We start from the raw sequence: 12,734 nt of genomic DNA on the forward strand, positions 1-12,734 counted from the left end.
GACGTAGCCCCAATCAAACCAGTGCACCTCCACCTGCACCGCTGGGACGCAGCGGGACGCGTCGCCAGAAGGTGCGGGGTACGAGCACGCGTGCCCGTTCGGGGTGTCCTTGAGAAGCGTGGAGTAGCACATGTCGTCGAAGCAGAAGGCACAGCCGTTCCTCGTATCCTTGTTGCACACCTCGCACCCGTCGAACGAGTGGCGCCAGCAGGGGTCGTCAGCCACGTCGCAGTCCGCACCGCCCCACCCGGACGCCGCATCACACCGGCACTCCCCACACTCACAGTACCCACCACGCGGGTTACAGTGGCTGCAGTCGAACGGCCCCTCGCACCTCACCGCGCAATCCACTCCGCTGAACGGCTCACGACACCTGCAGACGCCGGTCCCGTTCACGCCATCGTCGCATACCCCCCCGTTCCTACAGCGGCGGCACGGGAGGCATTCCGGGCCGTAGTACCCCGCAACACACCGCTCGCATCCATCGCCGCTGAATCCAGTCTCGCACACGCATCGGGCCGACGCGGGGTCGCATGTTCCATGGCGTCCGCAGTCGTTGCACCTCCCCGTGGGATCAAAGCGGACCCGCGTGCCAGTCCGAATCAGGGACGGCGGAACGGTGACGGTGGCAGGGTCCTCCACGCGGTACCGGAAGAGGCCAACAAACGGCGGCGGGAACGCGAAGAAGCCCAGCACGGGGCTGCTCGCTATCGAGGTCGCAACGGGCAGGCCGTAGCGGAACTCCACGGCACCGCTCGCGTCAAGGTAAACCTGGTACGTCGAGGAACGAGCAAAAGACGCAAAGGAGGACGTGTTGGCCACCTCCACCACAAACCCCGGAGGGCACCGCGGCCGCTCGCAAAGCACATCTGCCCCCGTGCGCTCGGGGAGACGCGCATAAGTGATGGACGTCCCCGGCCCCCACAGCCCCGCAGTGACGAACGGCATGGCAGCGAAGGTGTAGTTGCCGTCGGGGCACACGTTCCATATGGGTCCGCACCGCTGCGTCGAAGAAAACACCGAAATGAGGCCGGACGACAGCAGGTGCGTCGTGTTCGTCACGTGCGACGCCTGGTCCCTCGTGTAGAAGGGGAAGTCAAACCCCATGTCCAGCTGCAAAGATTGACCCGCCGGAACCACGCGCACGTGCCCACGCAGCGCGGCGAGGCGGACGAGCTCGGCACCCTGCTCCACAGCAACCACGTAAAAGTCACCGCCCACCGGCGAGGGCGGCGGTGCCGTCCGAAAGCTTCCGCGCGGGCAGCAGCTGGACGCGAGCGACGTCGCCACGCACGCTCCCGTCGCAGCGCACCACCCGCACAAGTCCGCCGCATTGACGCACGCCGAGTGGCTCAAAAACGCAGCACACACGTCCACAACAGGGTCATACCGGATCGCAGCAATGCCGTTCGGACGCGGCGTGGCGGTCGCAACGACACGCTCGCCCTTCGACAGCACGAGACCCACCGACGCGCGGCCGCACGCGGGGATCTGTCGGTACCGCATCACAATGGTGCCGTTGGCCCACACCTCCACCTGCGCCGTCAGCGTGTCCCTCGGCGCCACGCACGCAGGCAGCGGCACATCGCGGTACTCAACAGTCACACGCTCGTACCCCGGGCCGCCGTCGGCGCCCGTCACGCCGTGCACCCGGACACTCGGCGACAGCCGTGCAGCCGAGGGGTTTAGATCCGCTACGTACAGCCCGATCATCGGCCAGTCGCCGCCGCCGCCGTAAATCGCGTCGCCGAACTGGTATTGCCCAAAGAGCGTGTCTGGCGCCGAATCCGAGCAGAAGAAGGCACACAGTGGCGATGGCGTCGGCGCCAGAAAGCCGTCCGAAGACACATGCCACGGCACAGAGTCGCGGCTGAAAAACGGCGACGAGATGTTCATCGGCTCAAAGTACGGCGCGTCGTCGTAGCCAGAGACGAAGGAGCCACGCCCACGCTCAAACACGGTCTCGTCGTACCGCGCCCAATGATCATCAGGAAGGGCGGCCACCTTCTTCGCACGCACAGTCTGCACGTCGTACCGCACAACAGCCGCCTCGCAGCGCAGCAGCGCAGCACTGACGCAGCACAGCAGCAGAATCACGCACATCACAGAAACCTAAGACAAAACAAATTACTATGCCACAAAAGAACTGCGCGGCAGGCACAAACAAATGGGGGAAAGGAGCAATGGGCGACTCACAGTGGCAGAGGCGAAGGCAATCACACGCACGCCGGCGCGGCCACCCCACCAACTCCCCGGCGAGGAGCAGCGCACAGCAGAAGAGAGCCAAATCCAAAAGGCAAAACGCACACTCAGTCACAAAAATAATAATAATAACAAAAACGGGGCAAAGCAAAAACAAAAACACACAATCACAGGAGGCGGCTCCCACCAACAACCCTCTGCTGCTAGCAACCTAACCACATTCCAGTGTAGAAGCAAAAATATTGGCAGCAAACTCAGTAAAAACGTATAAACCCATGGACGCCCGTCAGTGGCGGCACCACACATGCGAGCAACTCTCCCCCCGCTCATCCCGCCGTTTGGCTTCGGCCGCTAACCAAGCCCTCGTGTCCAACACGTCTGCGGAAACATACATCAATACGGGCATCATTGAAACCCTTCACACACACACACATTCCATAGCAAAACACGCACAACAATGTTTAAGCACACACGCCCAATAGTGCGGCAAGTGGTACTTATGGATTTGACCCCGGGGACCGCGAGCATACTTGACCGAGAGCATCCACTATCACGCATTCGTCACCACACCGCTCGCAAAGTGAACCCGCCGTGCACTCATCTCGGACAGAAGAGCATCTATTGCCCCAGCAGCCGAAGTACTGAGAGTGCGGAACTTAACAGTAGTGCCGTCATGATCATCCTGGGGCGCCTTTGCGGCGTCCGCACCGGCCAACGTGCTACCCATAGCCAGTTGCGCAACCACAACATCCTGCATCATGAAAGCCAACCCATTCAAGGGTGCATGCAACTCTATAGGAGAGGCGCCACATTCATCCAAATTCAGTGTGAATGCACCCTCAGCCACATCCTCAGCGCGAAACCTCTCCATAATTCCGTTTATGTACAGTCCGACCGCCCTGGTTGCAGAGGCACGTGGCGCCCTGCGACGCAGCCCTCGTTTCGCACTCAAAACCGTATTCGCCAATCACAATGTCGTCAAACACTACCGGCGTTGTTTGTACAGAGACGCCAAGAACGACGTGCGGTCCCTCACCCATTCACGACCGCCCAGCGCCTGTGAAAGCACCTCGCCAAAAATCCACCCAGCAACCATCATATCGCCCTCGTCGTCATGGATAAAAAAAAGAATCCTTGTCGGTATAGTACTTTTGGCCGCTTTTCTCCAGATATTCCCGCATCAACTCCTGGAAGCGCCGGATGGCCTCGCACTGTGTGTCCTTCGCCAGTGGGTTCGTCCCAGTCGTGGTCACCTGCCCAGGCACAAACACAACACCGCCAGCCACAGCAGCACGCCACACCCTCAAAACAAGGTCCTGCAGCACCGAGGAAGCAAGCATGTACGCGCCAGCAGTACGCTTGCCCGCCAGCATCCTCCTAACAAGCCTCACGGCATCATTTGTCGGTGACCCAAACACAATCACAGCCTGCAGCTGAGTGTCAGCAAACGCCTCCCACGCAGCGTCAAACGCTTCCTTCTTCGCACCACCGTTCACAGAGCTCTCCACACTGAAGACATCGCTCAGCTCGTAGCCCATCCCCGAAATCGCACGTTCTGCCAGCTCATACTCAGTACCACCAAAATATTCACCCTCCATGTAAATGAAGCCCAGCCGACGCACACGCAGATGGACCAAGGCGTAGCGGAGGAGTGCCAGCAGCTCGGCTGCAGGGTCAGCACGCAAAAAGTAAAACTTGGGATTCCGCCCACGCACCAAACTCGACCCAGTGAACGGGGCAAACAAGGCAAGGCCATGCCGCATAGTTAAGGTCAGAGAGCTCGCAAAGATCGTATCGCCAATAGCGCCTGCCACAAGAAGAATATAACTGCTTTAATTCAACGCTTTTCCTATCACCGCTCCACTCGTTTGCATTGTGGAGACCTTCCTGATAATCTCCCCATAAACAGCGTCAGCAACAGTGAAGTTGCGCGACCAGAGGGCCGCCTCTAGCCCAGCCTCAAGTGAATCCACCAATTTCTGGTCAATTGGGAGGCCCGGCACACTCAGCATAAACACCTTCGCACTGGTCTCACAGGCAAATGGTTTGGAAACCGCTACCTGCGGGTCAAACAGCAGCAGCAGGGCAACAAAAGGCACCGCGCCGCCGCACAAGCACGCCGCCCTCGCGGCCACACCGCCACCCATCCCACCGCCATGCCCGTTGCCCTAAAACTGTCTTGCTGTGTGGGTTGTGGCTTCCTGCAGGAGAAACAGAGAAGGGAAGAAAAAGGTGCACAGAGGAAAGGAAAGGAATCAGCCGTGTCGGCAAGTGCAGCAGAGAACAAATGAGCGTCAACGACAAAAGTGCCGCCAAACACATGTGGAGACAGTCCAGCACAAACAACGGTGTGGGTGGTTATGTACATCGTCCCTCACAACGTCGCGGTCGCCCCACAGTACTATGCAATACATCACGGCGACGCCGCCTGCGCGTGCCGTGCGGCTGTCTTCATCCTTCCCACGGCAGCTGGACAGCCAGCATCCAGCATGCAGCGCACCCAACACGCAAATCCAACGGTGGAATTCGCGCCAAACCCACCCGTCGTGGCGGTGTTTGCGCCGAACCCACCAAAGCCAGAAGAAGCACTTTTCCCCGCAGTCGCTGCTGGCGCGGCCGCAAATCCAGTTCCCGCAGATGCCTGTCCAGGTTTGAGCATGCCCTCACAACAACTAGTAGATCTTTGAGTCAAAGGAAATCAAAGAGGCAATGGTGGGGTGTGGACTCGGGGCAAAAGAAACACTGGGAGAGGCATAAAGATGGTATGATCCATCATCATTCCAAACGCTCAGCGAAGCACCAGCAAGAAAACAAAGGGCAACAACGCCACCGTTATGATACAAATGAGGACAGAATAGCAAATCTATGATCATTTGGGGGACGCCACACTTCGGGCGGCCCAGTTATTACCATTCCATTCAAAAGTAATAATGAAACAACGCAACAAAAACAAAACAGTTCATCATCGAATAGACCCATTTAACAAAGCAAAACGCCCACCAATCCATTTTTTCCTTCCTACTCTGACCTCCACGTCTAGCTACACAATGCCATCTGACTCCCGAAGAGGTGTTCGAGGAACGACAAAAGTTTCCTGCGATGAAGTAACTGCCATTGAGAGGATTTTCCGAGGCGAAGGTCCTGTTCAATGCCCAGCCGTTGACGCACAGCCAAGGTGCCTAGAAATTCTGGAAGCAGACGATTCTGGTGAGAAGTTGCGGGATCGGCATTGGTTCGTGCAATCTCTCACACTCCAGTACGGGCGACCACGGAGCTCACATTCCCCGTATCCTGCTCGTGCAAGGTGGATCCGTTCCTGTCGGTCAAAAAATTCCTGAGTGATCAGGTGCTCGCCGCCCGGATCTGATGGCCTGGCGCTGCACAACAAGTAGCGGAGGGTGTCTTGACGCATGGTACTACGCCACTTGTTGGTGAGCTGGGTAGTAAAACATGTCAGCAGATCCGTGTGCCATAAGGGTGCTATTCGATGCTCCGTGTGCTGTCCGCTTGCCGTGGTCTGCGTCGCATACTGATCCGCAAGCTCGTTAGCGTGTACTCCGCAATGTCCGTAACAAAACTGCAGGTGCACGGACCAGCCGGCACGCGTCAGTGTCAGGAGACGCTGCCAGATCTGGTCCTCCGTCCAGCCGGTCCGACTGAGCGGGCCCTTGTTTAGAGCCGCCAGAATGGCCTGGCCGTGCGTCACCACAAGCAGGGTTTTATGCCTGTGTGCTAGATACGAGGGATAGTCAGCTTCTCCAGGGCTAGAAGCAGCGCACGGGATTCCGTCCTGCGGCTACACTGGCGTTTGCCACGGTTGAAACCTAAATTCGCTATTATCTCCGATGAATGAAGGGATGAAAGCAGTATTCCAACCCCTGCTGACTTGGGAACGTCGACACCGCCATCGGTCGCAAGTATCCACGAACGATGGCTGTGCAGCGCTAGAGCCTCTTCGCTGACCCTGCGCTTTTCCCTTATCAGCTCTTCCTCGTCAGTTATTGGGAGGTCTATCGGAAGTTCCACACCGATGGTGGCCCGGTGAGCGGAGGCCGCAAACCAGGGAGGAATGGAGCTGCGAAAGAACCGCTCTTCGCGTGGTGAGCTCTCGGTGATGCCATAGTCCTTTGTGTATGCGTCTACGAAGGCATATAGCTCGTCCCGAGATAATGGCGAGATGCGGAAACCAGCGCAAGGCGGTGGCTCAGGCGGGGGTCTCCGCATCCAGTCCATCTGACATGCGCGTGTTCTCAAATATTGAGAGCCGTGCGCGCAGGCAAAGGACATGGAGCGGCGGCATATTAGCCTCCAGTAGCGCGGATTCCGGGTCAACAGTGCTCGGAACTCCGCTGACAATGCGTGCTAGAGTTGCGTACGTCTTCTGCATCTCATTCTTCGCTGAATCCGTCGCTACTGCCCATATGAGCTCGCTGCCATAGCGTAATTTGGAAGCACCGTATCCAATGACGAACGTGCGTAGGTCATGTGGGGATGGTCCCGCCTCTTTGTGCGCTATGCAGCGTAGCTGCGATATCCGTTGCGAAGTGGCAGCGCATTGCTTGGTGGTCGCCACATTTAGCGTCAGTCGTGGATCGAGATCCATGTCGAGAAACTTCGTAGTTCGCGATGCCCCCATGGTCATGACTGGGATTTGGCATCCAGCCACTACCAGGGGCCACTTTCCTTCACGATCATAATCTGACTCCGTGTGCGTGGATAGTGTGAACCAAGCAGCTTCACACTTTGACGGGTTGATGGCCAGGCCATTTTCCTGACTCCACGTATGCAGTTTTTGAAGAACCATGTTGGCAGTGGGAATGGCGTCTTCCCGGGACTGCCCCTTAACGATAATAGAGAGGTCGTCCGCATACATGTCTGCTGTGACACCCGCAAAGCTGTTCAGCAGATTGAGAAGTGGGTGTGCGTAAAGGGAGAACAAATATGGTCCCAGCACGGACCCCTGAGGAACTCCTCGCAGCATGGGACGCCGATCGCTGTGTCTGTGACCAACTCGTGTCTTCGCGTAGCGAACACATCGAAAGTTTCTAAGCCACCTTCTACAATCCACCCCCGGAATATTAGCCAGCAAGCGACTGAGGACTCGATGATCTATGGAGTCAAAAGCCTTGCTGAAATCAACCAGCACTAGCAGGGTCCGATGGGGTCTGTAGTGGAGTTGATTGCCAATACCGCTCTTCTTGGGAAGGCTCACCTGGAAATAATGATTTCTATTATGCTCCACTTCGTGTATCAGGTGTGCCAGCTGCATCGTCGTGGTACGCATACTACGATATGCATACTGGTGGGGGTGCGGCGTCCACACCCAAAGCAATCTCTTCAGTGCCATTTTCTCAGCAACCTTACTCACAATGGAAATAGGGCTGATGGGTCGATATGACTCAAGCAGTTCCGGCGACTTACCGGGGTTTAAGAGTGGAACGATGGTGGCGCGTCTCCACTCAGCCGGAATCGTACCGGTCGTCCAACTGTGGTTAATGCAACGAAGAAGGAATCGGAGGCCCTTTAACGAAATATGTCGCAGTGCCTCACTGTAGACTTCATCCGGTCCGGGGGCCTTGCCATACGGCGCATTACGTAGCGCAGCAAGCAGTTCCGTACGATTAAAAGGTGCATCAAGAGGGGAGTGAAGATGAGCAACTAAACCAGATGTGGTGGCAGCTTCGTTTTTATCCTGTGGCTTAGAACTAGATGAGAGTGAAGAACCTGAAGTAGATGTAGCGGCAGACTCGTTGTTGTTCTGCTGCCCAAAAAGAAAAGAAGCATTAATGTTCAAGGATGCACTCTGTCTGTTGATGCCTTTGGAAAACCTAACTGCCTTGTGAGAGGGGTGAAATGGAAGAAAGATGCGATTGAGAGCATTCGCTGCTCTCCTTGCTGTTTTATAAGTGTGTTGACCATCTCCCAATAACATTGATGTGGGAGATGGAAGTGATGCCTTATTTCGTCCGGAAATGTATTTCCATGCGAGTGGCTCGCCTGGATTTAACTTGCTGATGCGGCGTAGATACGTGTAGCGCAAGCGCTCTCGGAGGAGGAAAAATTGACTCCTTGTCCGTTGCATTTCTGCCTCACGGTCGGGCGTCGGTAACTGTAGATAGCGGGCCTTGCTGTCCGTAGCAATCCGCTCTGCCTCCATGAGAGTGTCGTCCCAAAGCCTGGGACCGTCCTTGTGCATGCCGCGGGGGCAATGTCGTCGATACGAAGTTATAAGCGCTCTCGTGAAAGCCTTAATGCCGGTGGACTGCTTTTTATAGTCATATGCCGGAAGTTGTGCGTCGAAGTCCTTGATGAATAAATCCCACTTGCACTTCCCCCAACTGTAGAAAAACTTAGGTGCCGAGGGGGGTGCCGAAGGTATGGTATCCTTAAATGCCTGATGCGGCGTAAATGTCAGCATATAATGATCACTAAGCGGCGACACAGAAGCTGACCAATCCGACATATTCAAATGCTTTGACCACGTCAGATCGATACAGGATCGTTCTCTTGTGCCACGGGCATACGTGATCTCACCAGGGGTGTTAACCAAGGTGAGTCCCGCATCCGTGCACAGTTCTAAAAATTCTGCAGCAACCTCGCTTGGAGAAGTCTCCAAGAATGGCTCCCACTGTGGGTGATGCATGTTGAACTCTCCACCGTGACACATCATATTATCTTTCAGCACAGCCAGAAGCGTTCCACCCATCGCGGTAAGCCAGCGCTTTTTTGACACGATCCTCGCGATACAAAAGTGTCGTCGCGAGCAACTTTGTGCAGATCCGCCCACTGCCCACTGTGTTCACTGCTTGGGGCCTCATCTTCACACCACACGCATTCCCCATGGCGGCGGGTGTCACTTGTGGCTGCCGCGGATGGTCCGACACAGAAGGCAAGATGGGTTTGTCATCCAGTCTCGCACAGAATTCACACTGCCATCGAAAGCCAACTTGGGGGCTTTTCTTAGTCTCCAGAAGACTCCCAAAGTGACGAATGCACTGCGAGTGTTTAACGCGTCCCCTTCTGGAGTTGTTCCTACTGCCCTCAGGTTGTTTTTTCTCTTCATGTCTCACTTTAAACCTCTGATGCGGAGTATTTCGCTTTGGCGGTGACGCTGGCAGAGCAATCCCTCTTGCCTTGAATTGGCTGAGGAGCAAATTTTGTACACGCTCACGGCAGAGGAAGCTACGGACCTCCAAAGGCACACTGTCGTCTCCTCCGCCAGCAACAGGACGCCAAACAACACCGAGAAGTTTTTCCAGGGCCTCTAAGTGTTCCTTGTAGGAGTCACGGCGGTCAGGCGTTACGATAGGATCGTCCCAAGCCGTTGCGGGTGAAGTCAGCGCTTCCTCGTCCTCTTCCTCCACGTTACAACTCGCGTCGTGTCCACGATGCAAAAAGTTCCCTCGACCTGCCCGCGGGCTTTCGATTACACTCAACGATGACGATGATGATGCGGGAAGAGCGGCACCCCCCATCTGTTCTCGATCGAATTTGCCGATATCCACTCGCAACATGCCCTCTCGCTGCGGCGTGAGAAGCGACTTCTTGCTTGTGGAAGAAATTGTGGAACACTCCTCCGGTCCCTTTCTCAACCTTCGGTCCCAGTCCCGGTCAGAGGAAACGGAAGAAACGGACGAGGCACCTGTCGCACACGCATGAAGGCTGCCACCCAATATGTCACTGATGCTCCTCTCATCAAGCCCGAGTGAGGCCAGTGTTTCCCCAACGATGCTCACATCCACTTCTATTTCGTGCAGAGTGCTCTTCAAGTATTCAATATACGTGTCCTGAAATGACTTCAGCATACTCCTGACGCTGTTAACCCCAAAAAAAAACCTTTCGTGAGTGAAAAAATATGGTGCACAAGAAAAAAAAGGAAAAAAATAGGGAGAGATTCATAACAAACCGACGTAGAGTTACAAACATGTCTTGTGTATATACGCATCGCATCTTAATTCCATTGCATCGCATCCATCAACTATTAGCATCCCTGCCCCTCGCGGCTTCCGCCGCTTTTATCGCGTCCTCGACCAGTGATACATCTTGAGCAACTTTTCGTGCTTCGCTCAAGAGATCCTCCATGCCCTTTACAGCAGCTGCAATGCCTGTCATCCCCTCCACTACACCGTTGGCCAAAGCCATCGCCTCACGCAACCGTTCTTCAAGGAAGACAGTGCCTTGAAGAAGAGCGGTACTGCACTCCAGCGTTGCCCGCCCAGCCCGAGACGCATGCTCCTCATAGGAGAAAACCAGAGACCCAAATTCTTGCGTCAAAGAAATAGCGGCATCTTCAACCTTCGTCAGGTACACCTCTAGAGGTGTGACGCCGGGAGAAGACAGATAGCACGACACCGCCGCATCAAGGTGTGTCACCACTTTGACCCCACCACCACCACCAGAATCTCCCACTCCCGACATCGCAGCATAGAAACAAATAGCAAAGCAAGAGCAAAGAGGAGCAATGAAACCAGCAGTAAAAGGACAGGAGACAGAGAAAAACAATCTGCCGACACGCGATACAACCCAGGGAAAACTCTCATGTTAGTGTGGTCATAAGAAGCTTCTGCTTTGTGTGTGTGTGTGTGTTTGTGTGTTATTACATGCCGTCTGCCTCATCGAAAGACCTTCGGCTTCCTTTTATTCGTTCCGGTAGCTCAGTGTTCGTTTCCTCTCCGCGGTGCACCCCTCTTCCCACCCCATTGCCTCCCGATCGTCTGCTGTTGCCACGACAAATTACGCTACTTTTCCTTCGTTTCTTCGTCCTCATCATCGTCATCGTCGCTCTCCGTCTCCCATTCATTTTGACTGCTTCCCTCCTCCTTCTCCTTTTCTCGCTCTGCATCGCAAGCAGCCACCGTTCCATTACTACGAGGAAGCTCTGCGGCTCCCGTTCCCAATGACGACGTCGTCTTTTCCCCAAGGCTCGCTGCCAACTGATGAAGTTTGTCAAGCAGCATCCGCTCAAAACCAGTTTTTTCATAAATGTCGTCGGACTCCTCTTCCTCCTCACACTCTCCATCATCATCATCATCATCATCATCATCGTCGCGATAGTTCATTTCACCGTCCACATCCATCATGCGTAAGCTGTCTCTTCCCATAGCCTTCATACGCAATTCCATTCGGCTGCCGTACCCGGCCGCATCGTCCTGGTCGAGGTAATTCATTAAGTCGGCCTCTTCGTCGTCATCATCAGCCCCATCCCAGTCCATCTCAAAACGCTCCTCCGCTCCGTCCTTGTTGAATGCACGAAGACGCTGATCCATTTCTGTCTCGCGAGAGAAGAAACCGGCATATGCCTCATTGATTTTCGCCATCTGCTGAGCGATGCGATCGTTATAGCCATCGCTGTTCGCCCATAGAAATCCGTTATTGGTAGTTTCATTTGGTCGCATGGCGATTCGACGCTCACGCAACTTCTCTCGCTCATTTGAAATATCAAAATATTCCACCAACTTTGCCAAGATATTCGCACACTCACTGGGGTCAATGCGCTTCCCCTGTGCCTCCATCTTCAGCAGCTCGCTGTGAATCACCGCCTCCACCAGACTGTCACGCGCTTCTTTCTCCAGCTCAGTGGCAATGTGATAGTTGAGAGACACGTTCGTCTCATCCCCCGAGCTGGAGCTCTCCGCCTCCTCTTCTTCGTTCTTGTTGTTGTTTTCCCCCTCCTCATTGTATGCCCCACCACCCAGCTGACGCATGAGTCCCCGCGCCATCCGCAATGCCCCCTCACGCTCGGCCATGGAGAGTGGGCCGACGCACTCCAAGTCCCTGCCGGCGTCGGAAGCCCTCTTCACTCCCAGCTTCGCTGGGAAGACAAAGTTGGGGTCAAAGAGCGGGGACTCCTCAACGTCGTCAAATATCCCTTCGTCTCCCGTCGTCCCATGCTGTCTCTTCCACCATTTTTGAGCGATCCACGCCACAAAGGCTGAACTCAAAGCGACTGAGGCAAAATAAATGATGCCAAGGCGTCCGCCCGGATCTTGAGAAACCTTGGCAAACATGGGAACTGGAATTCAAGGGCTGACCTTTTTCCTTCGTGCCTCCTCCTTCGATCGCTCCCCCTTCCTGTCACTCTCTCTCCGAAAACCGCGGGCGGTTCGTACACACCGATTTACTTCAAAACCATAAAAAATGGCGAGAGAAGAACCGTTGAGCCCAATGAAGTAAAAAGAAAAAAAAAAATAGGCAAACACACGTAACAAAAAAAAGAAAAAAAAAATCAAGAGAAATCGCTGATGCCGTGGAACTTCTTCTGTCGCATCCCCGCCCGTGCCTCTCATTTTGGGGCGCCGCACACCATCGGGCGCGTTGGAAGCGCTACGCCAGTCTTTTGTCAAACACACAAAGAAAACTTCAAAAAGGAAGAAAGAAAGGAGAAGGAGCCCTTCTCTGGTGATGAAGGGGCATCATCAAAAAAATATTGCTGAACTTCTCAATAACTGCAAAATGACTCCACACACACACACACAGAGAGAGAGAGAGGGAGGGAGAAACGCATTTATAGCTGGAAAAAGCATGGTCGCCCC

General features: G+C 55.0%; 4 protein-coding genes and 1 pseudogene across 4 annotated transcripts, besides 9 other annotated features; all 5 read right to left on the reverse strand.

The window, feature by feature from the left end:
• On the reverse strand, positions 1 to 2,103 carry Tc00.1047053507951.15 (hypothetical protein, conserved; the record flags this gene model as incomplete). Its single annotated transcript, XM_813043.1, has 1 exon — positions 1 to 2,103. A coding segment is annotated over one exon (2,103 nt), but the record flags the coding sequence as incomplete, so codon positions are not given.
• Positions 1 to 2,748: a sequence feature (haploid, Esmeraldo-like haplotype).
• Positions 2,316 to 2,364: a microsatellite.
• Positions 2,749 to 2,755: a sequence feature (haploid, non-Esmeraldo-like haplotype).
• On the reverse strand, positions 2,754 to 4,349 carry Tc00.1047053507951.30 (annotated as a pseudogene).
• Positions 2,756 to 8,437: a sequence feature (areas not merged during assembly with more than two copies in the genome that could not be assigned to a particular haplotype).
• Positions 5,326 to 8,857: a mobile genetic element.
• Positions 8,438 to 12,734: part of a sequence feature (heterozygous, non-Esmeraldo-like haplotype) that runs on past the window's edge.
• Positions 8,874 to 10,007, reverse strand: Tc00.1047053507951.60 (hypothetical protein, conserved; the record flags this gene model as incomplete). The annotated part of the gene is made up of 1 exon (XM_813023.1): positions 8,874 to 10,007. One exon carries the CDS (start codon positions 10,005 to 10,007, stop codon positions 8,874 to 8,876), a length of 1,134 nt encoding a protein of 377 aa, XP_818116.1.
• Tc00.1047053507951.70 (uncharacterized protein) lies at positions 10,177 to 10,620 on the reverse strand (the record flags this gene model as incomplete). The annotated part of the gene is made up of 1 exon (XM_813024.1): positions 10,177 to 10,620. The coding sequence occupies one exon, from the start codon at positions 10,618 to 10,620 to the stop codon at positions 10,177 to 10,179; it is 444 nt and encodes a 147-aa protein (XP_818117.1).
• Positions 10,772 to 10,796: a microsatellite.
• Positions 10,941 to 12,209, reverse strand: Tc00.1047053507951.80 (hypothetical protein, conserved; the record flags this gene model as incomplete). Its single annotated transcript, XM_813025.1, has 1 exon — positions 10,941 to 12,209. One exon carries the CDS (start codon positions 12,207 to 12,209, stop codon positions 10,941 to 10,943), a length of 1,269 nt encoding a protein of 422 aa, XP_818118.1.
• Positions 11,219 to 11,249: a microsatellite.
• Positions 12,374 to 12,437: a sequence feature (A-rich).

Source organism: Trypanosoma cruzi, genomic scaffold (genome assembly GCF_000209065.1).
Source record: "Trypanosoma cruzi strain CL Brener 1047053516573 genomic scaffold, whole genome shotgun sequence".
In the NCBI taxonomy this organism is placed as follows: domain Eukaryota; phylum Euglenozoa; class Kinetoplastea; order Trypanosomatida; family Trypanosomatidae; genus Trypanosoma; species Trypanosoma cruzi.